This window comes from Thamnophis sirtalis, unplaced genomic scaffold, assembly GCF_051295495.1.
Source record: "Thamnophis sirtalis isolate CommonGarterSnake01/CBP01778 unplaced genomic scaffold, rThaSir2_p1.2 scaffold_12, whole genome shotgun sequence".
NCBI lineage: Eukaryota > Metazoa > Chordata > Lepidosauria > Squamata > Natricidae > Thamnophis > Thamnophis sirtalis.
In genome coordinates this window covers 36,814,129-36,841,503 of record NW_028261392.1, presented here as the reverse complement: position 1 = coordinate 36,841,503, position 27,375 = coordinate 36,814,129, and the positions used below count along the sequence as shown (strand labels likewise).

General features: G+C 44.2%; 1 protein-coding gene across 1 annotated transcript in view; it reads right to left on the bottom strand.

The window, feature by feature from the left end:
- Nucleotides 1-26,178, bottom strand: part of GABRG3 (gamma-aminobutyric acid type A receptor subunit gamma3) — a 451,797-nt gene extending 425,619 nt beyond the window's left edge. Inside the window, exons 1-2 of the mRNA XM_014064443.2 lie at nt 25,775-26,178; nt 12,881-13,029 (exon numbers count right to left, since the gene is read on the bottom strand). Of these exons, the coding sequence (XP_013919918.1) occupies nt 12,881-13,029; nt 25,775-25,827 (202 nt within the window). The 5' untranslated portion in view covers nt 25,828-26,178. The remainder of the gene's footprint in view (nt 1-12,880; nt 13,030-25,774) is intronic.
- Between the last annotated feature and the right edge of the window lie 1,197 nt (nt 26,179-27,375).

The following is a 27,375-nucleotide window of genomic DNA, read 5'->3' as shown; positions in this document are numbered from 1 at the left end:
ATCTGTCAGGAGGGTGAAGGGGCGGCTGTAGAGGTAGTGGTGGAATCTCTTGACTCCAGCTACAGCCGCCAGGGCTTCCTTGTCTAGGTGGCTGTAATTACGTTCAACCCTGGACAAGGTGCGTGAGAAGAAGGCGATGGGTGCTTCAGAGCCATCCAGGAAGGAGTGGCTCAACACAGCACCCACGCCGTAAGGGGAGGCATCGCAGGCGAGGAGGAGGGGTAAGCGCTCATCATACTGCGTGAGTACGGAGGCAGCTGTCAGAAGGTATTTGACAGCCGCGAGCGCATGCACCTCGCAGCTGGTCCAGGCCCAGGGGGCAGAGGAATCCAAGAGGTGGTGCAGAGGCTCCGCCACTGAAGCCTTATGGGGGATGAAGGTGGCGTAGAAATTTAAGAGCCCCAGAAAGGCTTGGAGCTCCGCCTTGTTAGAAAGGGTGGGGGCGTTCGTGATGGCCTCTATCTTAGCGGGCGAGAGGTGGATGCCTTGGGCGTCCACTCGGAACCCGAGGAAGTCGATGGCAGGAACCCCAAGGCACTTCAGGTGGAGGCCTGAGGCACGGAATCGGGAGAGGACTGCCCGTAGAGTGGCAATGAGTCCTGATTGGTCCGGGGCGGCAATCAGGATGTCATTGAAGTATGGCGTCACGCCAGGGATCCCATGGAGCAGGCGCTCCATGAGTCCCTGGAAGAGACCGGGGGCGACACTGATTCCAAACTGGAGGCACGTACAGTGGAACACACCCCCCCTGGTGTGTGACGATCGTCTGGGCGGTGGTGGTGGCGTTGTCCACAGGCAGTTGCTGATATGCCTGGGCCAGGTCCAATTTTGCGAAAATCTTGGCCTAGCCCAGGGAATGCAGCACATGCTGGACGACGGGGACAGAGTAGGGATGGGCTTGTAGGGCCCTATTTACAGTGGCCTTGTAGTCGGCACAGACCCTCAAGGAGCCGTCCAATCTTAAGGGGAAGTACAATAGGGGTCTCCCAGGGGGTGTGGTCTATGGGCTCGAGGATGCCCTGGGAGATGAGTTCAGTTCAGTTTAGTTCAGTTTATTTCATTTATATGCCGCCCTTTTCCCCTGAAGGGGACTCAGGGCGGCTCACAACTCAACTAGGGAAGGGGAATACAGACAGAAGAAATTTAAAAAACAAAGCATAACAATACATAATTTAAAAACATACAACAGTCATACCATTCGAGACGGGGGCAAGAGCTCTTTAGCCCCATGCCTGTCGGAACAGCCAGGTTTTAATAGCAGTAGACTTATATACCGCTTCATAGGGCTTTCAGTCCTCTCTAAGCAGTTTACAGAGAGTCAGCATATTGCCCCCAACAATCTGGGTCCTCATTTTACCCACCTCGGAAGGATGGAAGGCTGAGTCAACCCTGAGCCGGTGAGATTTGAACCGCTGAACTGCTGATCTAGCAGTAGCCTGCAGTGCTGCATTTAACCACTGCGCCACCTCAGCTCTTTAAGGGCCTTGTGGAAGGCCTGGAGGGTGGTAAGGGTTCGAATCTCCACGGGGAGTTCATTCCAGAGGGTCGGAGCAGCCACAGAGAAGGCTCTCCTCCGAGTAGTCGCCAGTCGACACTGGCCGGAGGATGGAATTCGGAGGAGGCCTAATCTGTGGGATCTGATCAGTCTAGTGGAGGTAATTGGCAGCAGGCGGTCTCTCAAGTACCCAGGTCCAATACCATGAAGGGCTTTATAAGTGACGACTAGTGCCTTGAAGCGTATCCGGAGACCAATAGGCAGCCAGTGCAGCTCGCGGAGGATAGGTGTTACGTGGGTGAACCGAGGTACACCCACGATCGCTTGCGCGGCTGCATTCTGGACAAGCTGAAGTCTCCAAATACTCTTCAAGGGCAGCCCCATGTAGAGCACGTTGCAGTATTCCAGTCTGGAGGTCACAAGGGCGCGAGTGACTGTTGTGAGGGCCTCCCGGTTCAGGTAGGGACGCAACTGGTGCACCAGGCGAACCTGGGCAAATGCCCCTCTGGTCACAGCTGACAAGTGGTGTTCAAAATTCAGCTGTGGGTCCAGGAGGACTCCCAAGTTGCGGACCCTGTCTGAGGGGCGTACTGTTTGACCCCCCCCAGCCTGAGAGATGGAACACTTGGCCAATTAGTAGGAGGGAAACACACCAGCCACTCGGTCTTATCTGGATTGAGTACAAGCTTGTTAAGCCCCATCCAGTCCCTAACAACCTTGAGGCACTGGCACATCACATCAACCGCTTCACTGAGTTGGCACGGGGCGGACAGATACAGCTGCATATCATCCGCATACTGATGGTATTTTATCCCGTGCCGTCGAATGATCTCACCCAGCGGCTTCATGTAGATATTAAACAGGAGGGGGGACAGGACCGAACCCTGCGGCACCCCATAATTAAAGGGCCTAGGGGTCGATCTCTGCCCTCCGACTAACACCGACTGCGACCTGTCCGAGAGGTAAGAGGAGAACCACCGTAGGACAGTGCCTCCCACCCCCACCTCCCGCAGTCGTCGCAGAAGGATACCATGGTCGATGGTATCGAAGGCCGCTGAGAGGTCAAGGAGCACTAGGATGGAGGCATGACCTCCATCCCTGGCTCTCCAGAGATCATCGATCAATGCGACCAAAGCGGTTTCCATGCAGTAGCCAGGCCTAAATCCCGACTGGAAGGGATCTAGATAATCGGTTTCCTCCAAGGACCGTCGGAGTTGAAAGGCTACCACTTTCTCAACAACCTTCCCCACAAAGGGGAGGTTGGAGACTGGACGATAGTTGTTTAAGACGGCTGGATCCAAAGATGGTTTCTTCAGAAGGGGTCTCACCACCGCCGCCTTTAAAGCGGGGGGAAAGAACCCGTCCTGAAGGGAGGTGGTAATAACCACCTGGATCCAGCCCCGTGTCACCTCCCTACTGTTAGCAACCAGCCAGGAGGGGCACGGGTCCAGTACACATGTGGAGGCACTTACAGCTCCCATGGCCTTGTCCACGTCCTCAGGGGTAACAGCTTGGAAATCAATCCAGTGATGTCCTTCCAGATTCTCCCCTGGTGCCTCGGCTGTCTCTGTGCAATTGGAGTCCAGGTCCATCCGAAGCCGAGCCACTTTATCCGCGAGGAATTGGACGTAATCCTCAGCTCTGCCCTGCAAAGGATCACTCGTATCCCTCCTATTTAGGAGGGAACGGGTTATCCTGAACAGGGCGGCTGGGTGCGACTCAGCGGAAGCAATCAGAGAGGCAATGTGTGTTCTTTTGGTTGTCCTAATTGCCCGAAGATAGGCTCTGATGCTGGATGTTAAAAGCGCTCGGTCTGACTCGGACTTACTGGATCTCCATCGTTGCTCTAGGCGTCTCTTCCGGCGCTTCATCTCCCGGAGTTCCTCAGTAAACCAAGGAGCCCTCCTGGATCCACTGCCTCGGATCGGCCGTAAAGGCGCAATCCGGTTAAGAGCCCCTGCTGCTGCTGAATTCCAAGCAGCAACCAGAGTCTCCGCCGGACTGCGGCCGAGGGTATCAGGAACAACACCAAGCTCCGTCTGAAAGCCCAAAGGGTCCATAAGTCGCCTGGGGTGGAACCACCTAATCGGTTCCTCCTCCCTACAGTGGGGGTTTGGTCTCCGAAAGTCAAGCCTCAGTAGGTAGTGGTCCGACCATGACAGGGGTAAGATCTCACTACCCCTCAAACCAAGATCACAACTCCACTGCTCCGAGAGAAATACGAGGTCGAGCATGTGACCCGCCAAGTGAGTCGGGCCCCAAATTACTTGGGTCAAGCCCATGGCTGTCATGGAAGCCATGAACTCCTGCGCTCCATCAGAGTGTTCACCGAGCGAAGGCAAATTGAAATCCCCCAGAACCATAAGCCTGGGAAACTCAATTGCCAGCTCAGCTACTGATTCGAGGTGCGAGGGGAGGGCTGCTGCAAAGCTGTTGGGAGGCAGATACGTTAACAGCAGGCCCACTTGACCCTTGAGGTCCAACTTCACCAGCAAGGACTCACACCCGACAAGCTCCGGAGCAGGGATCCTATGAGGTACTAGAGACTCTCGGATAACAATAGCCACACCCCCACCCCTTCTCTGAGATCGCGGCTGATGAAGCACCTGAAAGCCCTCTGGGCACATCTCTACGAGGGGGACTCCTCCCTCCAGGCCCAGCCAGGTTTCAGTAATACATGCCAGGTCTGCCCTCTCGTCTAAGATTAAGTCCCGGACGAGGGGAGCCTTGTGAACTACAGACCTGGCATTTAGCGACAGCAGCCTGAGACCAGGGTCCTGATTACTCGCGCCATCTGGCCTTGGAGTGGGACTCGTAGGGCTGGAAGGAGGGATCTCTGTAACGTAGCGAGCCCTCCTTCCCCGGTAATGGCCAGCCCTAAAGTCCCCGCCATATCTGCCCCTCCCTGTTAAGACCGTAATGCTCCGGCCCGCTCCCGTGTCCATGGTCCCTTCGCCCACCCCTATAGCCCCCGCGTTTCCCGACAGGCCCTTCGCATCAGTCATCCTCTCAGACAAATACAGCCGCTCATCCATGCATTCCCCCACATAAGTCAATTAAAAACACAAAAAATACAACAGTAATAAAGTTAAAAAGTGGGTACAGTCATCAATCAGACATACCATTCACACCGCATTCCTAAAAAAAATTTGCACACTAGGCAAGAGAGAAAATCTTAGTGTTCTTAATCTTCTCCTCTGCAGAGTCCAGCAAAAAGGGCAAGGCCCAAAAGTTTAAAGTGGCTGGAGGGTTAGTGTCAGTTGAGGGGAGGTGGGAGGTGCTGAGCAGGCTCCCTGCCCATGTCCTGTTCGTCCCCTGCTTTCTCTTTCTGCAAAGATTGAGGCGCAGAATAGTATGCCGAATAGTATATAGGACTCTCAGCAAGGCCAGAGGTGGATTCAAGTATCCCAGCTCACTCCACAATGGTGGTCCTGAGGACGAAGGCAGGGGCGGGGACGGTCAGGAGGCCAAGACAGTCAGGCGTCTGAAAGTGGGACTCCTAAAGCAGTTACGGACAGCAGCGGCAACAGCGACAGGAGCCGAGAGGCCGGCCATGATAGTCAAAAAGCTGGGATTTCAACAGTCGGTCCGCAGCAGTGATAATACACGGAAACGAAAGAGTTGCGATGGAAGGGGGGGATGCGTTTGGGTCGGCAGTGGTAATGGCGAGAAGCCTGACCCTCAGACCTACAACACCCCAGCATCAACTCACCAACCCCCCTGGGAGGCAGCACACCCAGCAGCTCAGCGGCACCTATCTATCCAGGGGCAGTAACGGGTGGCAAGCGGTCAAGGAGGATGGTTGTTACAAGGCCAAAACAGATGGTCGCAAGCCAAGGCAGTGGATAGTCAGTGCTGGGTAGGGAAACAGGCGAAGGCTCCACAGCAGTGAGAGCAGCAGTAGGAGAAAATGTCCAGCACGCAGAAAGAGTAAAGGGCGAGGCTGCGGCGGCGAGGAAGGCAAACAAAATGGAGGAGGGGGGGTGTCCAGGAGAGCTACAGTGGCGGCAACCACAGCCAACCGCCCGATCCGCCCAACCAAGCCCCTATAAATCCCCACCTCTCTGGGGTGATGGAGGATAGTAATAATCGTTTATGGGGTCCACAAGGCTCACCACTCGGCTGAATAAGTCCAAAAATGCCGGAGATTGTAATAGAACGCTGCTATCAGCAGCGCGCCGCCGCAATCTTCCTCTCCACGCCACGGTTGTAAATCCGGCCGCCAAGGGTTTCACCGCACAAGGACTTCAAAATGCCCAATCCTCTCTCCTCTCTTATTCCCTAAGCTCCAAACACACTGAGAGTTGTAATAAAAATGCTGCTGTCAGGCCGGAGGTTTAATGGAACGCTGCTGTCAGCAGCGCGGTGCCGCCGTCTTCCTCTCCACGCCGCAGGGTGTACTCCGAGCTCATTCAGCTCATTCAGGGCGCCTGGGGGGTGTTTACGCAGCCCCCTCTGGTTCAAAGCGCACCCCCGGATTGCCTGGTCGATCACCTCCACAAGGGACTTCTCCTTCCGAGATTCCAGGAGAGCTCCGTCACTCTCAATTCCACTCCTCTCTTCTCGTAAAACTCGAGCGTTTCGCTCGAGCAGCCATCTTCCGCCTTGCACATGCGCAACAGTACTGAGCTTGTCGAGCTCAGCGTCGACCTTAGCCCGCAGTGCCAATGGCACTCTGCGGGCTTTGAGACGAATGGGGGCTATCAGGGGGTCAAGGTTTAGGGATATTGGAGTGCCTTTGTAGCAACCCAGGGCCTCGCTGAATACATCAGCGAACTCTGCCACTAGCAGGTCGATGTCAGAAGCCGGCCAGAGGGAGTTAATGCTAGCGATGGACAACCCGAAGGCCCGGAACCAGTCAAGCCCCAGGAGAGAGGTCAAGGAGTTCCTGACCACAATGAGGGGCAAGGGACCATGGAACTGCCCATACTGGACCGGCAGCGTGAGGCACCCCAGGACAGGAATAGGAGACCCCTGGTAGTCCCGAAGGAGGCAAGGGGCAGAAGATAGTCATTTCCACATGAAGCGGGGAAAGAGTTGTTTGAGGATGTCCCAGGAAATGATGGTCCTCAAGGAGCCGGTGTCGAGCTCCATCTGGCAAGGGCGGCCGTCCAGCAAGACACGGAAATGCATCTTACCCCGGCCGCCGGTAGAAGCAGTGTCCATCAGGCACTAGGAAGCAAACCCCTCAGGCTCGGAAACAGCATAGCAGCGGGAAGCAGAAGAAGGCACAGAGGCCGGACGGCAGCCAGCGGAAGCCCTGGAGGGCCAGGGAGCCGAAGCAGGAGAATGGCAGATGGTGGCTATATGGCCCTTCTTGCCGCATTGGCAGCAAAGTGCAGCGCGGAAACGGCAGGAGGAATGCTGGTGGCGGCCGCCGCAGCTGAGGCAGGAGCCAGCGTCCTTGAGGGAGAGAGAGCGCAGCCGGTTGACGGAGGCATCGAAGTCAGACCGAGGCTCTTCGTGGGACACCTGCCACTGGTAGGACGGAGGAGGAAGAGAGGCCAAGACCGAGGGTGGGAAACGGCGGAGATCAGGAGTGGACTGTCCGGCCATTTCATACACCCTGGCCTCATCCACGGCGATCTTCATGGACAACTCAGACCGCAAGAGGATGCGCCGATGGAGGTTCAGGTCGAGGAGCCCGTAAATGAATTGCTCCAGAAGAGCATCGTCCAGATCCAGAAACTCGCAGTCCATGGTGGCAGTGCAAAGAGCCACCATGTATTGAGCGATGGACTGGCCCTCCCGCTGGATGCAATGACGGAAGTGCTGTTGTCCAGTGTAGCGGGAGGGAGCCGGCTCATAATGCATCTTGAGGCAGGAGAGAAGAACGTCAAAAGGAATTGCGTGGGAAGGTGAAGGAGCAGAGAGGGCGCGGGCAGTGGCAAACATCTCTGCCCCGCAATAATGAAGGAACACCCCCTTCTTGTGCCCCTCAGGCAGGTCGGTCAGCCCATGGGCTTGAAGGAATACTTCGAAGCGTTCTAGGAAGGAATCCCAGCTCTCCGCTTCAGGCTGGAAAGGAGCGAACGAAGAAGCAGCGGCAAGGGCCAGAATATGGAGAGGTTCGGTATCGCTCATCCTCGTCGCCAGGTTTTATGTACGAGGCGAGGCGTGAGGTAATTTCCAGAACGCTTTATTAACAGGTTTAAACAGCAACGGTATTCAGGACTCATGCGCGGGACAGCGCCGCCTGACAGCTATTTATATGGATAGCTGTCAGGCAGCCAGCCAATAGGAGCGGAGCAAATCTCCCGCCGGCAGCCAGCTGCGCCTGGACTAATCAGGATGCGGCAGGGCGTGACTTGGCTGCCAGCTGCATCAGGAGGACGCAACAGCCAGTTCACTCATAAATATAATACTAAAATAGTTATTCTTTGGCATTAAAAATACTAGATTTTTATTAGCCAAATAAAATTGCCATTTGGTAGAAGATATAGAGTTTAATAATGAACTAGCAATGACATTATATATCTAACATCCAATTCTTTCTCATACACCAAAGGTAAAGATTCCCCTCACACATATGTGCTAGTCATTCCCGACTCTAGAGGGCAGTGCTCATCTCTGTTTCAAAGCCGAAGAACCAGCGCTGTTCAAAGACATCTCTGTGTCATGTAGCTGGCATGACTAAATACCAAAGGCGCATGTAACGCTATTACCTTCCCACCAAAGATTATTTCTATTTTTCTACTTGCATTTTTACATGCTTTCGAACTGCTAGGTTGGCAGAAGCTGGGACAAGTAACGGGAGCTCACTCCATTACGCAGCGCTGGGGATTCAAACTGCTGAACTGCCGACCATTCTGATCAATAAGCTCAGCATCTTAGCCACTAAGCCACCCTTTTCTCATACACCTATAAAAACCTAAAATCCTTTCCCACCATAGTTTCAGACACAAACACATGCAAATAAAAATATCACTGATTGCTCTTCAGCAATAAATAGCTCATTTCACATTGAGCTAATAAATTAAAGCCAAAAATAATAATAACCACATTATGCTTAAGAATTACTGAATTTGTTCCAGTTTTCTGTGTTCTTGAAAAATAATAGATTCCCTGGACTCTGTTTGAACACTGTCATTTGGTCCCATTAATTTGGTTATCTGAGAAAAATGTCAGCTTGCTTCATTTCTAATTGCTAAGCTGATAGAAGAGCATTCACAATCTGACTCCACTGCTGTTGCTAAAATTCTAGTTTTCATTCTCACTGGACATTTTTCTCTTTAATTCTTTATTGGTTTTATTTATTAATAATGGTTCTATGCTATCTTTTCTCCAAAGCTGTGAATAGTAAGCTGGGCAAAGCCCTGGAAAACAATAACAAAAGCCTTTAAAAATGTGAGAACAATCTAAGGTAATTTAAAAGGTCAAGCTCAAAAAATTGATTCCTGGTTCCTTTTTTGAAAGCCTGGAGAATGGGGACAAGTATTACTCTGATGGGAGAACATCATAGCCTAAGAGCAATTCTAAATATACCCATTCCTTATGAGCCAATTCATGTTTGGTTTTCTTTCCTATTTTTAAAACTTTGTTTACACCATCCCATTTTCTCTGGAAGAAAGCTTTGTTTTTTGCCTAAAGGTTATCCACAAAGTTATCAATTGAATGAGGTACATAAAGTGTTAACAGAATTATGAATATATATGCACACACATAAACATTGCTTACACACAATTTGTGAGATTGTAAATAATGCAAAATGCAGGTGGTCATTTCACAAACCAAAGGCTAGGTGACAGCACCATTTCTTTCCCATAGGAGAGGGGTCAGCAAGCTGCAGCTATGGAGCCCCATGTGGCTCTTTCATTCCTCTGCTGTGGCTCCTTGTCACTCAAAATATGTGTCACAACTGTCAATGGGTGATACCCACTGGCATACGATTTATTGAGCCAACCATGAATAAATCCAAGAAAAGAAAAGTTTCAGAAAAAAACAGAGCATTTAATTCAACTACATATGCTAGTTCTGTGGCTGCTTAGGGAATAGTCGGGCATGGGAAGGGTTTTGTGGTTCCCGGTGTTTCCTTTTCTGTGGGAAACTGTTCCAAATGGCTCTTTGAGCGTTTAAGGTTACTGACCCCTGCCCTAGGAGAAGCTGTTTTTTTTATTTAAAAAAAGCTCTTTTCAAGCCATATGGAATCAAATCTTTAAGTTGAACCACAATCTTCAACCACTAAAGTGTACCTCCAGTGGATAATATAGTTACCTTTAAAATAATATTCCAATGCCTGTATCTGTGTGTATGTTCATTTGTGCAGCTATCTAAACATATATCTATCCTCCCTCTGCCCACTGGCCTGCTTGCCAGAATGGAAAATAAAGAGTATTACTGGCCACATTATGGCTACAACAAGTGAAAAATGAACAAGTATTGCGACCTGATCATCTGGATGCAATCGGTAATTCTGTCATAGTTAGAGAGATCTAGAACACAGCTGGCACTGGAATCTTTTTCAGATATGGATCCTGTGTCTTTATTACTGCAGCACCTGGTCTGATAAGCCAGCAATTGGCCAGAAGAAAACAATAGCAACAGCACTTAGACCAGTGGTTCCCAACGTTTTTTTTTTGACCATGCCCCACTTAAGCATCACTAAAATCCTGATCACCACCACAATGAAATATAATTCTTACTTTATTCAAAAAGTGAACTTTACTCATGCGGATGAAGCCTAAAAGGCCATTAACTTGGTTTAAACAAGGTTCAAATTGACCCCATTAAAAATCACATTTCCCCCCCCCCCCTGGGGCATGGGCCCCACATTGGGAACCACTGACCTAGACTTATATATTGCTTCATAGTGTTTTAAATCCCTCTCTAAGTGATTTACAGAGTCAGCATATTGCCCCCAACAATCTGGGTCCTCATTTTACTGACCTTGGAAGGATGCAAGGATGAGTCATCCTTGAGCCAGTCGGGATTGAACTGCTGGCAGTCGGCAGAATAGGCCTGCAAAACTGCAATCTAACCACTGCACCAGCACAGCTCTTACTGGCTCTATATTTCAATTAACTAGACACTGTAAGAGGAAGACAGTTCAATGGAAATCTGTGTTAATCTATCCTTTTTTTCTCATTAGTGGAAAGCTATTCTTTCTTTGGCCCAATAAACTCAGATTTCTTTAACCAAAGCATTTCATGAACAGCATTATTGTTGCTATCCTTGCTAGGCTGCCAAATCATGACCAAAATAGGTTTGAAAAAAGATAACTTCCCAAAATGAAACACTTGATCTTTATAATCAACTAATCAGAGCAAATTATGCATCAGAATATGACTTGGACAAGGAGAGACTTTACTAGTAGGAAAAAATAGTAAAGAACAAATAACTCAATGCTCCAATCAACCCTTTTTCAAAAAGTGTTTGCAATAGCAGTCTTGCATATATTCAGCTTTTCATATATAATCATAACATATTTCTCTCTGTGAATGTGTGTGTGTGTGTGTGTGTGTGTGTGTATCTATATATATAAAAGCCAAATACCACTCATTCATCACAAAATCTCCAGAACTGTAAAGCCTACAAACGTGAAATTCAGCAGGTATGTTCCTCTTGGCTTCTAGGGGCTCAGTAAGAAAGTATTTTTCAAAATTACCATCAGATCATCAGTATTTATTATACAGTATTAAATTAACACAAGTCAACGCTAAGGAGTTAGATGTTCTACTCTCCCTCCAGTGGTGGGTTGCTTATCCCATTCCAACCGGTTCAGTTGGAACGGGGCCGGCGGCATCCTCGTGCACGCGTGCAGTGCACGCATGCATCGTAGCACCTGCGTGATGCTCCAGCTGCTTGCGGAGAATCACGCAGACGCTGTATGTACCATGCACCTGCGTGGAAGTGCAGAAGCCTTCAAAGACCGGTAAGGAGCGTGGGCGGGCGGGTGGGCCCTTCGCAGTTCCCAGAAGTTACTTACTTCCGGGTTCACCGACCAACCGGTTCGTGGGGACCACCACGAACTGGTTGAAACCCATCCCTGTCTCCCTCCCTACCTGAAAGGAACTCTGTCCCAACTGCCAGTTGCCTTATATGGGCATGGTCAGTGACTCAGCTGGCCTGAGGGCTGGAAGTTTAGACATGCTACTCCCCCTCCCCACCTGAAAAGAACTCTGTTCCAACTGCCAGTTGCCTTATATTAACACGCACTGATGCTAAGGAGGTACACATTCTACATTAATTTTCAAGCTTTAAGTGTCAATGTATCAAGCCTGATCACATAGTTTTATAGCGAAGCATGGGTACCCAGCAAGTGTGTGTGTGTGTGTGCATGCGTGCACGCACACACACACACACACACACAAACACACACACACACACTTCTGTCCATAGAGGGTAACACATCCTGCATTTGATGAAATAAATATTATCAGCCCATAAATGCTTATATTATAATAATCCTGAATTTTTAACCTGTCACAAGCCTGTTATTTTTTGTTGTTGCTTTTGATTAATATAGCTACCTCCCAAGTGGCAGAGAATGAAAAGAAGCTGTGCTTCAGCATACTTTGTTATATAGATATATTACTTCTAAAACCAAGGGCCATTCTTCATTATCATGGTTAATATTTGCAGAGAAAATGCTTAGCTTCTGCAAATTTGTCTAACAGTTTTTAAAGGGGCTTTACACTAATGCCCATTTCTATATCCTGATAATAAATATTGTGGGTAAATTGCACATCGGTGTTTAACTTTTACCAGTTTAATTTAATTGATAGCATTTTAAAAAAATGATTTGTATCAATAGTATACTCACAGTATCCATTTTATTCTTCCCTACCAGTTACGGGCTACCTCTGGCTTTTCAAATATTATTAGCATCAGCTGTAGTCTGAACAGTTGATATCCAGGATGATGGAAAATGCATTCTGTCAAACTTCCAGAGAACTACCAGATGCTCATTCTTGAGAGCTTTTATCACCTTTATCTTACGTTCAAGAAATGATGCTAAATTCAATGTCCATTTCATGATTTTTAAAAAATATATTTTCAATCTTAACAGCATAATTTTGGAATAGCCTGGAGATAGAATTGAAATTAAAATTTACAATATTCATAATCTAAATGTAAATGAATAAATAATTATAGTATTATATAATGAATTACTTAATTTATATTTAAATGTACAGTATATCTCCTTATTGTGATGCTTGAAGCTTATGCTTTATACTACCATACTAGATCTAATTTTGTTGTATTTAAGTACAATGACAATAAAGATTATACTTATACTTAATAAGACTGAAGCAAAAAAAACCACTAATAAGTATACCTTTCGTATCATAGTGATTGATTATTATAATGATAATAACCATCTTCAATTAGATATGTAAGTATTCATAGTTGTCTTCTCAGAAATTGGAAACAAAAAACACTTACTTCCAATATCGGGTCGCAGCTTTTTATCATATTCTCTCAGTAACCTGTTTAACAACAGTGTCACATCAGTATCATGAGATTTTGGAGACATTACCCATTTTTGGTTTGTTGTAAAATCATCAAAGTCATCCTCTTCCACCTTTCTTGAGCTGCAATTTAAAACAATTTAAAGTCATGTAAATTGCATGCAGTAGAAGAATAAAAGTCGAGAAAGCTGAGAAAATCCTTCATGTGAATGTGTTTTTATTATTAGGTTAAAAACAGGTTAGTTTGTCAAACCCATTTCTGGAATGCTAAAGGCTAAAAGAGCACTCTAATAAAAATAATTGCATACTTATACATCAGTATTTGTCCACCAGATCACAAATTTAGGAATAAATAAGAGAGGGAGAGAGAGCTCTTTTAGCTTTCCATTTATATTTTTTCTAAGTCATAGCAACCAGGAATAATAGAGCAGTCTAGAAAACTTCAAATGCAGCATTAATTATTCTTTTATATGCAAATATTATATAATATAAAACATTCAAATGCAAAATCTCATCATTTAATCCATTTTAAATTATTTTATATCCTTTATGGAAGGAGCCTTGGCAAGAAATTTGCGGGCAAAGTTCTTGAATCATGTAACTAACTAAAACCCCGAACCTTCTTAACTTAGCAAATTGAACTTTCTTCCAGAATCATGAAGGGTAGGCCTACAGTGTATGCACTCAAGTTAGATTGGCTTTTTTCAAAACTTTTTTGTAGCAATATAAATTTTTGACTGGAGCACTAGGTACTGAAAAACTGAACTGACACCAGAAATGTTAAAGTGTCAAGTTTGACTCTTCCACTTCCACTATTTTCAGAAAGCAGGGAGACATAAAGAACATTTTGATACAGAACCATTCCATTACACAACTGGGGAGGGATCATATACATTAATGTGGATGTTTGCAAGTTCAGTCTGTATTTTAGTTCAAAGAATCGGGTAGTTGAATAGGAGAGGAAATTCTCACTTTGGTTAAAATCCTAAAGGGGAACCTTGTAGGTCTTGCATTGTTGTTGGACTGGTACTACCTATTCTTGACTACTCCGTGGTATTCAAGTTTAAGGTATTACATGTCACCCATCTCTGAACCAGTTCAGTCTAATAGACCATAGACCCAAAAGACAATAATTGGAGTAGAAAGGGTGGTTTGGAATAAGGTAGCATCCCACGCTCTTTTGAAAGCAGGAGCAATCTGATTTGTATTTCAAGTGTATTTCCTATTTTATAAAAAGGAGAAATAAAGCCAAACATTCCCCGATTGGCTATTCATGAGTAGAATGAACAGCTTCTGGGTACATTTATGCACACCACCATAAAACCCTGGTCTTCTTAATGTGATTTTTTCTCCTTCATTTCATCCTTTTTGCTTACCTCTCCACAAGTTAACTTTTTTCATATTTTGCCATCTCTCATTGCATTTGAGACTTTGCTACAGCTTAATTTAATTTATATAAGCACAAGCAAACAACCAAACATGAGTGCTGCCTAAGTTAAATTACTTGTTCCGAGTGCTATATTAAGTACTAAGTTAAATTAGTGCATCTTCAATATTTGAACTAAAAAAAAACCTCGAAGGAAACTGTCATTTGTTTCTCATGGCACTTAGTGGTTAACTCCTAAGTCTTCTTATGCCTGTTTCATTTCAAATGCTGACATCCATGATTTATCAAGACACATTAGCTGAATTATTTTTCTTGCTGGAATGACTTATTAGAGGATACAAGGTAAATTCAATTTGTATTCAGATGGAGCCTTTCCAATTCTACTTAAATAAGCAGGCTTGGGTGCTGAGCAGTTCTGGCAAAGCAGTATCTTGAGCCTATGTTGGCCCAGAAAATCATTTCTTGCATCCAGTATCAAACTTTGAGGCATTCAAAATAAGTAAGGATTCAGCCACAGAATGATGAAAGCAAAATTATTACATCCTACCACACTTTCTGATCATTTTAATATAATAAATACTGTATTCAGTTTTGGTTCCCACAATGTAAAAAAGATGTTGAGACCCTAGAAAGAGTGCAGAGAAGAGCAACAAAGATGATTAGGGGACTGGACGCTAAAACATATGAAGAATGGTTGCAGGAACTGGGTATGTTTAGTTTAATGAAAAGAAGGACTAGGGGAGACATGAGAGCAGTGTTCCAATATCTCAGGGGTTGCCACAAAGAAGAGGGAGTCAAACTATTCTCCAAAGCACCTGAGGAAAAAACAAGAAGCAATGGGTGGAAAGTAATCAAGGAGAAAAACAATTTAGAACTGCGGAGAAATTTCCTGACAGCTAGAACAATTAATCAGTGGAACATCTTGCCTCCAGAAGTTGTGAATGCCCCAACACTGCAAGTCTTTAAGAAGATGCTGGATAACCATTTGTCTGAAGTGGTTTTCCCGGGGGTTTGGCTAGAAGACTCCAAGGTCTCTTCCAACTCTTTATTCTATTCTATTTTGAGTATGCATGCAACACCAATTTGATTCTTCTTATCTCCTTTGCAGATGCCAAAGAGGTTGGTTCCCAATAGAATAGATATAGGTGACAATATAACATGCTATTTAAAGGGGGGGAAAGCCCCTCCAAGTTCAAGTAAGATTATGAAGTCCAAAATCTAACATTCCTTAAGTTCAGGTAGTCCTCAACTTATGACTACAACTGGGCCCAAAATGTATGCTGCTAAATTGAAAAATGTGCTAAGTGAGTTCCCCTCCCCATTTTATGACTTTTCTTGCCACATTTGTTAAGTGAATCACTGCAGTTATTAAATTAGTTACACCATTGTTAAGTGAATCTAGCTTTCCTATCAACTTTACTTGCCAGAAGATCACAAAAGGTATCACATGACACTGCAACAGTTATAAATATGAACCAGTTGTCAAGCATCCACATGTAAATCACATGACCATGGGGATGCTGCAATGGTCATAAGTGTGAAAACTGGTCATAAATCACTTTTTTCAGTGCCATTGTAACATTGAATGGTCACTAAATGAACTGTTGTAAGTCGAGGACTATCTGTACTAGATTCCTGAAGTTTAAGTTCCATCCTGGTTTTCTTGTGATAGATTTCTCTTCAAGAAGTCAAGGGTCTTTAAATAGTTCCAACATTACCTTGCTCAATACTTCTTGGAGTGTTTGGTAGAGTTCAGCCAGTAATCCATCTGGTCCTAGTGTTTTCCCCTTCTTTTGCCTTTCGATGGCTTCGGTTACCTCCAGCATTGTAATTCTTTCGCCTAGTGCCTTCCTAAATTTTTATGGGATTTTGGTTATTCTAGTTTTCTCTAAATGTTTTCTTATTTTCTCTTCTGGAACTCTCTCATGTTGATACAACTTATTGTAGACGTTCTCAATTATTTTTCTCTTTTTTTCATTTCAATGTTGTATACTCCCTTCTTCATCCACAAAACTATTTAATGACTTATTAAGTGAGGCAAAAATGCCAGAAACATGGATGGAGGCATATATAACACTTATACTAAAAGAAGTGTCAAATCCACAACAAGTGAAGCACTATAGACCTATTTCACTATTAAATGTGGATTATAAAATTTTTGCATCAATAATGGCAGAAAGAATGAAGAGACTTTTAAATGAATTTATACATACAGACCAAAATGGATTCCTACCTAAGAGACAGATCAGAGACAATATGTGAATTATATTGAACATGCTCGAGTACTATGAAGTCCACCCAGAAAAACAAATTGTGTTGTTGTTTCTAGATGCTCAAAAGGCCTTTGATAATGTGAACTGGCAATTTATGATAGTGCAACTTCAAATGATGGGTTTTGGCGAGGGATTTATAATATGATTAAAACGATATATAATAACCAATCGGCAAAGGTAATGGTAAATGGTGATATGACAAGAAAAGATAGCAATTAAGAAGGGAACTAGATAAGGATGTCCACTATCACCATTATTATTTATACTGACACTAGAGATTTTGAATAGAGAAATACAACAAAATAAAGAGGTAAAAGGTATGAGGGTCAAGAAAGAAGAGTATAAATTACAACCCTTGTGGATGATTTGGTGTTTATTATGGAGGATCCAATAGAAGCAGGGCCAAAACTAGTGGAAATAATAGAACAATATGGAGAAGTAATGTGCTTGAAGATTAATAAAGATAAAACAAAAATTCTGGTGAAAAATATAACAGAAAAACAGAAAAGAGAGTTGATGGGGAAACTGGACATACAGGTGGTGAAAAAAAGTGAAATATTTGGGTATTCAATTGACATCAAGGTGTGGAACACTAAAGGACGATAACTATTATAAGGTGAGAAAACAAATAGAAATAGACTTGGAAAGATGGAAAAACCTACAATTATCATTGATGGGAAGAATAGCAGTAGTAAAGATGAATATATTTCCAAGATTGTTATATCTATTCCAAACAATACCAATAAAACTAGAGAATAAATTCTTTGAAAGTATGAACAAAATAGTCGAGAAATATATATGGCAAGGGAAAAAAGCAAGAATTAATATAAAAATGTTACAAAATGCAAGGATTCGAGGCGGATTTAGATTACCAAACTGGGAATTATACTATCAAGCAGCAGGTCTAGCTTGGATGAAAGAATGGATTTTACTGAGAAATACAAGATTATTGACACTGGAGGGGCATGATTTGCAACTGGGTTGGCATGCTTTTCTGTGGTATGATAAAAGTAGGGCACATGGCTATTTTCAAATACATTATGTAAGGAATGGATTATTAACAATATGGGAAAGAGTGAAAGGGAAACATTATTTAGAAATACCAATGTGGCTTTCAACAATGGAAGCATTGACACATCCAAGTATTAGGAGTATGAAAAATATTATTAGATACAAAGATATCTTAACAGAAAGAGGGGAACTAAAACAAAAACAAGAATTAGAAGAACAAGGGATTGATACAGGTTGGTTTTCACAATTGCAAATACAATCAAGATATGAAAAAGATAAAAGGGAGTATGGTTTTAACTTAGGAAGTTCGGAGTTGGATAAGATACTTATGGGAATGGAAGAAAGAATAATCAAGGAACTATACAGCTACCTATTAAGAACTATGCTAGAAGAAGAAGTGATAAAAGATACAATGTTAACTTGGGCATAGAATTTTGGCCATATGATTGAGCTAGAAAAGTGGCAACTATGGAAAGTATAAATTAACCATGTCAACAGTTTACAAAGAAAACTTATACAAGTTTCTTTAAAACTTTGAAGATGGCTTTGAAGATGATTAGTTGGGATAACTGGTTTTTTCCCCCTGAATTATACCCATTCTAAAATCAGTGTGTTGGCTAATGGTGTGATTGTAGACTGAGTGTAATGTTCTTTTGCAGGGTTGATCACGAGATTGTTGTTTTTCCCTGTTGCACATTAACCAGAGTCTTTTTGATTGAGGCTTTATATTGAAAACAATTAACTAACCAATCGATAAAAATGAAGTAGCTCTGCATGCAGTATCTTTTATGAGGAGATATTATAATATAACCCAAAAAAAGACACTGTACTGCCTTTTGTCTTTTCTATTTGATAGGTTGTGATAAGAAGGAAAAAAAACAATATGTGAAAGTGCATCATGTATTATAACTGGAGGAGAGGAGGGTATGAAAAAAAGGCTATAATGTCTGCGTTCTCTTCCTGTAAAATTGAAAAAAAAGTAGAATAACTGCAGAGTAATACCTTCATCCAGAACAGCCCAAATAATTAAAAATAAATGCACATTCTTCACCTGTTCTATCCTTATTTTCTGTTCTTGTCCACTCAGGGTCAAATGCTGGATATGTTCCTTCGGCTCTTTCTGTACTGTGAATATTAAGCCTTTAAAATCACCAAAATGCATAGAAATTGGCAGTTGAAATGACTGCTGTAAATTATGTATGGGTGATAGGAGTATAACAGCAGTATCTGCATTCCTGACAAATATTTCAGGTTTTCTTTAATGGCTATGAACTGTTGCCAGATTATATATGTGGGTGGGTGGGGGAAGAGAATGAATTAACTCAATTTTCATCTTCATCATTGGTTTTAGGGGGAAAGGAAAAAATATTTCAATTTCTATCTTGTGCTGTAATCAAAACACCCTCTGATTGAATTGAGATTACTTTAAGATCTACAACTCCCATCACTACCCCACTCCCTAATTGCCCTCTCTGGGCCCCACGGGAAGTGGAATCCAAAGCATTTGGAAGACCACCGACTCTCCACCCAGGCTTAAAGAAGGTTATTTAATTAAATTGATAGGAAAATTAAGAGTTGCTTTGGAATTTTAAAGATCAAAACATATGCAAACTGCATTATTTTCACTTTCTCAGAGCACTGTTATGATTTGCAGGTTTTTACTTTATGTGGTTTATAATTTGGCTAAAAATTTGCTTTCAGTGAAAAAAAAATTATGCAAATTATGGAGTCACAGTTAAGTTGCACCAAAGATCTAGAAACATACTAAAACTTCTTCCCACCAAAACCACCTAAGATTTTCCAAACAAAGCCTATTTCTGCTCTTGCTCACAATATTTATCATAATGTTGTGCTATGGTTCTACTTATGTGCACTGTCTCCATTTACTTTTCAGCATCTTTTGGTGTTAATCTTTCCAGATCTCTGGTGTTAATGAACCATGCTTCCATATATATATTTTTTCACAAAAACCAAATTCTTAGCCAAATGATAAACCACATAAAAGTGAATTCACACCATAGGAAAACCTGTAAACTGCAACAGTGTTCTATCTCTATTGCCTTACCACCAAGCTGAAAGATTCTCAGACATGGGATGAGTTTTTAATCTGAGCAAATCTACTATGCACAACGAAAGAAAGAATGCTAATAAAATGTGTCGTGCAGTTCTACCTCTTGTCTGTTATGATACCCACGTGCAATAGAACAAGTGGAGAAATGCTTTTACCATCCATAGAACATGAGAGGAGAAACGAAACATGTTTGAACAATGTAGCACAAGGGTTTTAAAATTATGAACACATTTTTAATGTGTTTGGATTTTTAAAAAATGATACTATACCCTGCCACCCTGTTTTTCCATGAGTTCAGTGTTTCATTTTATGCAAGATTTTCAGGAAAAGTAATACTCATATAAACCAAGGAAAACTTGTAATTATTTCAAGAAATGGACATAATTATATGATTCATAGAGATCCCTAATCAAACTGTAGACTTTAGACACAACTAATACATGTTGCTTGCAAGAAGCTGATTCAAAAGGCTGATCATTAACTATCATCACTATCACTCATTAGCAATTAATTCCCTCATCAGGATCCCAAAGCCATCAGATAAAAGAATTGGTCTTCCATGGATCAGTAACTAATTAAGGAAGAGAAACCAAGCAACCAATTGAATGGTGTGAAGAATCTCTCAAATAATCTGCATTATGAGGGAACCATTAATTATTTCATTTATAACAGAATCAGAATATAAAGGATATTTATGGTCATGCATTTTACCAAGCCTTAATGTGGCTTGCTGGAAACTAACCAAGCAGAGGAGAAATCTAGAATTCAGGAGAAAATTCCTAACAGAGCAATCAACCAATGGAGTAGTTTGCCTTTAGAACTTGTGGATGCTCCATTACTGGAGGCTTCCAAAAAGAAACTGGTCAATATAGGGCCGTGATGGCACAGGTACCAGAAGTGGCATTCAGAGCCCTCTCTGTGGGCACTTGCAACAGTGCAAAGTGCCCACAGCATTTTTGAGTCATTTTCGGGCCATTTTGGGAGGCCAAAAAAACAGGCATGAAAGGGGGCTAGCTGGTCTTCGGGTTTCTGGTGCTCAAGTGCATGCGAAGATCAGCTGGCCAGCATGTGCTGGAGACCAGCTGGCGGGCGCAAGGCAACCCAACTGGCCTTCAGGTTTCTGGTGCTCTGGTGCGCACACATGCATGTGCATGCATGCACATTCCGGTTTGGGCACTCGGTCTCGAAAAGGTTCGCCATGACTGATATAGGGTCTCCTGCTTGAGCAAGAGATTGGACTAGAATATCTTCAAGGTCCCGTCTCTATTATTCTATGTTCTATTTTCTATGAGTATGTTGGCCAAATCAAGTCTAGACTCTGACAAATCAGTATTTATGTTTTAAGCTGTCATTTGAACCCAATCAACCCAATCTTAGCCCATCTTAGCAGAATCTCTGAACCAGATCTAAAGGACTTATATGGGCCAACAAAATGAGATTTGATGTAATACGAAGTGCTGTAATTTTTGGGAAGAAACCCCTGTGGTGATAATCAGACAGGATTGCAACATAAAAAGATCATGAGGCTGGGATAGTGAGCTACAAATCTCAATTCAGTGAGCAGTGGGGATACAAAAGAAACATTTGTCTCCAAAATTATTGGGAAGGAGTTGGAAATAAAAAGGTTAGTCACTTCCTCTGTTCATACAAATATGTGGTTTCACTGCATCTGGATGGTGATGTAAAGCTCTAATCATCCCATCACATGGGATAGAGTAGGAAAGGTGTAGAAAAAAGAAAATTGAACAGAAGGTAGAATATTGTGGAAGATGTTTTTAAGGGCTTTTCAGTCAAGAAGAGGATGGTGGTATAAACATAAACCGAATATGTGGCAAGTCCATACAGAGACAATTTGTGTTTATTCCAACACTCAAGTACATTCATTAAACAGGGTAGATTCCATTGCCATATGGGGGTGATTTCCACTGTCTTAGATGTCTTGGATGTTAGATCATCTCATAAACCTGGTCAAGCACTTTGCCATACTCTAAAACAGGAAAGGCCAATTTTATTTTGTTTGCCACAATGTAGAAAAGATGTGGAGACTCTAAAGGAGTACAGAGAAAAGCAACAAAGATGATGAGGGAACTGGAGGCTAAAACATATAAAGAACGGTTACAGGAATTGGGTATGTCTAGTTTAATGAAAAGATGGACCAGGCATGATATGGTAGATCTCAGAGGATGTCACAAAGAAGAGGAATTCAAGCTATTCTCCAAAGTACCTAAAGTCAAAGCAAACAGCAATGGATATAAACTAATCAAGGAGAGAAGCAACCTAGAACTAAGGAGAAATTGTTCTGATGGTTAGAATAATTAATCAGTGGAACAATTTGCCTCCAGAACTTGTGGGTGTCCCAACAGAAGTGGGTTTTTAAGAAGAGATTGGACAACAATTTGTCTGAAATGGTATAGTGTTTCCTGCCTGAGCAGGAGATTGCACAGGAAAATTTCCTAGTCAGTTATTCTGTTATCTGATATCATTTTCACAGAAATCATCAACAATAATTCAGTCCTGAAGTTACAAACATGCCCCCAAAAGTTTGAATGAATATGAATACTGTACATATGCACACTTTTCTCTAATGTTTGCATTTTCTTCATCATTTTCCCTAATACATAAATATTTACAGGCTTGATGTTTCTCCTAATGTACTTAATTTGGAGGGTTGCTATTATAAATCATACTGTACTTTTGGAAAACTGCAGATTTCTTAGTATACTTATGTTCCATATTCCCACACATATATACCAGGTGATTTTATTTTGAAACTCAAATGAATCAAATTTCACACCCATCTCTATTTTATAATGAAAACTACGTGTTCAGCAAAAATTGAATTTCCAACTGATAGGAGGAGTTGACGAAAGTGTTATTTGTCTGGTCCATCAGAGCCCTTATATAAGAGGGCTGGGAACATTTAAACTTCATCTGCTAATTCATTGTATTTGGGTTTAGTTCATGTATGTATTTATCATATAAATATGATCCACATTTTCCAGACCTGAAAAGTGGGAACAGGAGAGAAGATGGATTCTTGAATGCACTAGCAAACTGAAGCATCTTGAAAACTCTTTCCTAGAGGCAACAATCAAGATAAACTAAGTTTTAAAGCTAGCATAAGTCCAGATTTGAACATTGCCACATCTTAGCTATGGAAACATCTACACAAAGCATGGTATCACTTCTTATCCCCAAGGACTACTTTTGAACATGGAGCTAGAGGTTAGGCAAGGAACATAGCTATTTGTGCCGCCTCAAAAAGCAGCCCACACAATCTGCAGTAAGAGGTCTTCTGGTGATCTTCTCCATTATCTCTCCACTCTGTGCTTTACTGGCTTGCAAAAAATCAATTAAGAAATGCACCTTGAACCAGATTATTCTCCTCTTAGGAATGCACAACTCTTCCAAAATCTGGAGATGTGCTAAATTATCATGCATCCTTTTTCGTTTGGAGTTGCTACATTTGTTTCCTGTGGAAAGTTGGTACATTTGGGTCCATGGAGCACACATCAATAACTACAGATGAGGGGGGGGGGAAGAATTAAAAGAATGGCTCTGGCCATATCTAGGTAAATTGCTGTCCAAAATGATGATTGAATAGGCTGCTTGTCACCTTGGTCCGATATCTGCCACAGGGCATTAAGAAATAAATTATGGATGGAAAATCTGCTCTAATGGTTTCCAGAGGAATAAACTGTGATAATCTTTTGCAGCAACCATCCTCCTGCCATTTTTATTCCAGGAATTAGATCTGCCGATCGCTTCTGTGATCAATAGTTTTGAGTGTTTCCTGATCTTGGAATCTCCATATGACGGCTTTATTTCATTTCATGTTCACCTGAAGACTGAAACATATGCCTACAAAATAAACAAGGCAGACAAAATAGCCTAAAATTTTGCTTCAGTGTACCCCCAGGCATCTCACCCATAACACACACACAAACACTGATGAACAACTGTATTATGGATAGTGGGAACATGTAGTGGGATTTGTTTTTGTCCCCAGGAACAATGCCCTTAATCATTGTTACTTCCCACTCCCACTGATGACATTGGAGCAATAGGGGAAATTAAGGACTAAGTTACATCTCACAGGATCTCTTTTGAGATCCTTTTATGAATTGTGCATTAAATACTAAACCTTCTAGATATTAGCATGGGCTTAGAATTTACCCAAAAAATAATGCTTCGGTCAAGGATGCGTATCTCTTTCCTTCTTGTTATCCTAATTCCACCTGCTCTCCATTATCATTTATCATTCAAGGGGGAGGGGGAGGGAAGGAAAACATAGCTTATTCCTAATAACTTTGGAATAAAGAAAAATGTCCATACTTCACTTTTATACTTTTCAAAAACATGTCATTGGAAGAAATGCCTCTTGTAAAATGAAGCCTGCCACCTGCCTTTCAAAAGAAAGAAACGAAAAGCTATGTTCAAATAATAGTGATGTGTTGCACATTAACAAGAAAGATCTGGTTAAGGGATGGCTTTAAAATGGAATTCAAGAAGATCCTAATAGTTCAAGGATCTATTCCAGAGTGAAAGACTCTACAAAGCCCCCAAGCAAGACTTAAGTGTGAACCACCTTCTAACTAGCATTCCCCAACAGATGAATGAAGGAAAACATCTGGCACCCAGCAAAAGCAGCCACTTGTAATCTTATCCCCCAAGCCTCCATTTAAAGCCATACAGGTGATTCAGAATCTTGGGGTTGCACATACGTGTGTGTGTGTGTGTGTGTGTGTGTGTGTGTGTGTGTGTGTGTGTATTTGGTGACTTGCAAATTAGAAGGGGGAAAGATGCTGTACCATCTTAGAATGGTTTAGAAATCTGTGGATGCCACTCCACTGGTAGCTTGAACAGTTCAAATGGATAGAACCAAATCGTTAACCACTGTTTAGTCCATGAGTTGCCATTTCATGAAGGGTTGCTCCTGAGAAAGGGAGGCAGGGGTAGGGAGAGAAAACTGGGCAGTGGAATGCCAAGAAAACTGAACATCAGCAAAGTCGCAAACAGATCTGAATCACCATCACTTTCACGATTGACATGGCGACTGTAGATGTTTGGTTCGGTGACATTAGGTTGTAAATTCTGAAAGGAAGCTATCTGGTTGGATAATCTCCTTTTACAAAATACCATTCAAGGCAATCGCTTTGAGCCATCGAAGGAGATGAGCCTCTGGAGACATTCCAAAATCAGTTGAGGAGACACAACACGGTTAATAAAGCTCACCACGTTCCCACTTCGTTTGCCTTCTTAGGGACGGTCTCTTTCATTTAATTTAGGGAAAGTGTTCCTTTATTTGCAGGTCTACCGATTACTCGCCATCCTTGCTTCTCTTCCTAGCCTTTCCCAAATTCTGACCGGTCAAAGACCGAAGGGGGCTCGCTTCAAATTAATGTCACCCCTGAATCCGAGCCACGGGAAAGGCAACCAGGCGGCCTGCTGTCACCACGAGAGTGCTCCCAACGCGTCCGGATCCAGCATCTCTCCCCCACGACGCCCGTTCCCGACAACACAGACAACAGCACGAGCTTCAAAACGGCGCGAGAGATGGAGAGAAGGAAAGCTCACTTTCTGGTTCTTTAGCAAATGAAGTCGAGAGGAAAACTTTCCGCACAAGAGGAAAAGGAGAGGAATTCAAGCAGTGGGTAGGGAGACAAGGGTTCGAAGTGGCCGCGGTTCTTAATCAGGACCACCAGCCGGTTTGGATTTTTTTTTTGGGTGGGTGGGTGGGTGAGGTTTGTGTTGCCTCCACCAAACCTGGGTAATAAGACGGGGGGCGGCGAAGGGCAGGGGGCGCAGCTGTCCTCAGTTATGATGTGGCGGCGTGGTGACTGGTGTCAAGGTGCAAGTTAATTTCACTGCGCTTCTACTGTGTGTGTCTCACCAATTTCAGTGCGCGCCTACCCACGCACCTGCTCTGTTTCACCGGGCTTTTGCCAAAGTACCAAGTTATTTTGGTTGTCCTGGGAAGCACCAAGTGGAACGGAGAGGGGTGGGGGTGGGGTAGATGAATCTGTTGCCTGTCAGATTTGCTTTCTTTTAGGGGAACCTTTTTTTTAACCCCAAGAAAGAAATGGGTAGATATGAGCAGGTGACAAATGCGCCAGTGACACTTACCAGGCTTGGAAAACGGAGAGGAGGAAGAAGACCACTAGAAGCTTAGCGGACATGATCCGAGCAGCCGAGAGAAGCCGGAGGAAAGTGCAGCCACCCTGCAGGAAACGTTGCTGGAGGTTCAGAAGCGGGTGGGTGGAGAAGAGGACAGATTTGTACCCCTCGCTTTTTTGGGCCCCTCTCTTGTTCCGTGTAAGAAAAAGCCCACTTTTTTGAGTCCGCGTCTCCAAAACTGCTCGCACCCTTCCAAAGCGAGATGCTGCGATCCAAAGGGGCGCCAGGATCCTCCGCAGGTTCTGACAGGTGGTGGTCAGATGCGCTCCAGTCCGTCCTTCTCCCCTTCCCGCGCACTTCCCCACCCCCACCCGCGACAGTCACTTGCCTGAAGGAATCACGGCGCCCTTCGCGGTCCCGGGAGTTGCCTTAGCCGGGACCCTGGGATGGTGGGCTGGTCCCAGAAGGAGAAGGAGGCACCTGCAGAAAACACATCAGGCGGCGCGGGGCAAAACGGGAGAAGTCCCGAAGCCCGGAGTGGGACGCCTCCTCTGGACCTCGCCGGGCCCCGGGCCAGGCACTGGGTCTGCCAGGGAGGCGGGTTGCGCGGGGTCTCGCACCATCGGAGAGGTGCCCGCGGGATCCCCGCCGGCCGGCCAACAGGTACGCGGGTGGTCGCCTCAAAGATCCGATCCGCCTAAGGAAAAAGGCGGGAGGGGTGGAAGTTGGGAACGGGGGACTGGGAGCCCCGGCTCGGCTTCCCTCGGCGGCGGGCAGCGGCCCCTCCCGGTGTCAGCGCCGCCTGCGCTTGGCGGCGAGGCTGCTGGGCTCGGCGGGCTCCGCGACGACAGTTCTGGAGGAGGCAGCCAGCCCCTGCCTCGTCAACATCGCCTCGGCTGTCCTTGCCCACGGAGGGAGGTCCCTGCCAAACGCAGGATTGGCGAGGCAACTGGCAATCGGCGACCAGGGGCCAGCGAGCAGGCGGCGATGCTTAATTCGGGTGGGCGCAACGGGAGCGCATCTTGATCTTAAGAGATCCGGGGCGGGCGCCGTTGCCACCCGCCCACGGATCGAGCCAAGATAGGCTCGAGGAGTTCATTCATATTCAGGGCTGCGTCTGACCGTCTAGCGGTTAGGCAATCTCTGAGAGAAATCTTTGGGGTTTCTAGTCCCTAGGAATATGGGATTTCCCTCCTTCTGAAATATTGAGCAGCTAGCTGATCCTAATGTTTGAAACAACTGAGGAAAGAAAGGAAAGGAAGAAAGGAAGGAAGGAAGGAAGGAAGGAAGAAAGAAAGAAAGAAAGAAAGAGGAAGGAGGGAGGGGAGGGAGGGAGGGAGGGAGGAAGAAAGAATGGAAAGAAAGAAAGAAAGAAAGAAAGAAAGAAGGAAGGAAGGAAGGAAGGAAGGAAGGAAGGAAGGAAGGAAGGAAGGAAGGAAGGAAGGAAGGAAGGAGTTTAGTGGTTTAAAGGCAGATGGGAACCCAACCAGGAAATGGGCAAATCAGTTGTTTCCTGGCTTAAATAGACTAGCAACCACAATCATAAAAAAATCATAGAATGTTTTAACCAGTTTTCCCTGCTCTATTCTCAGGAAAAGTGGACCAAGGGT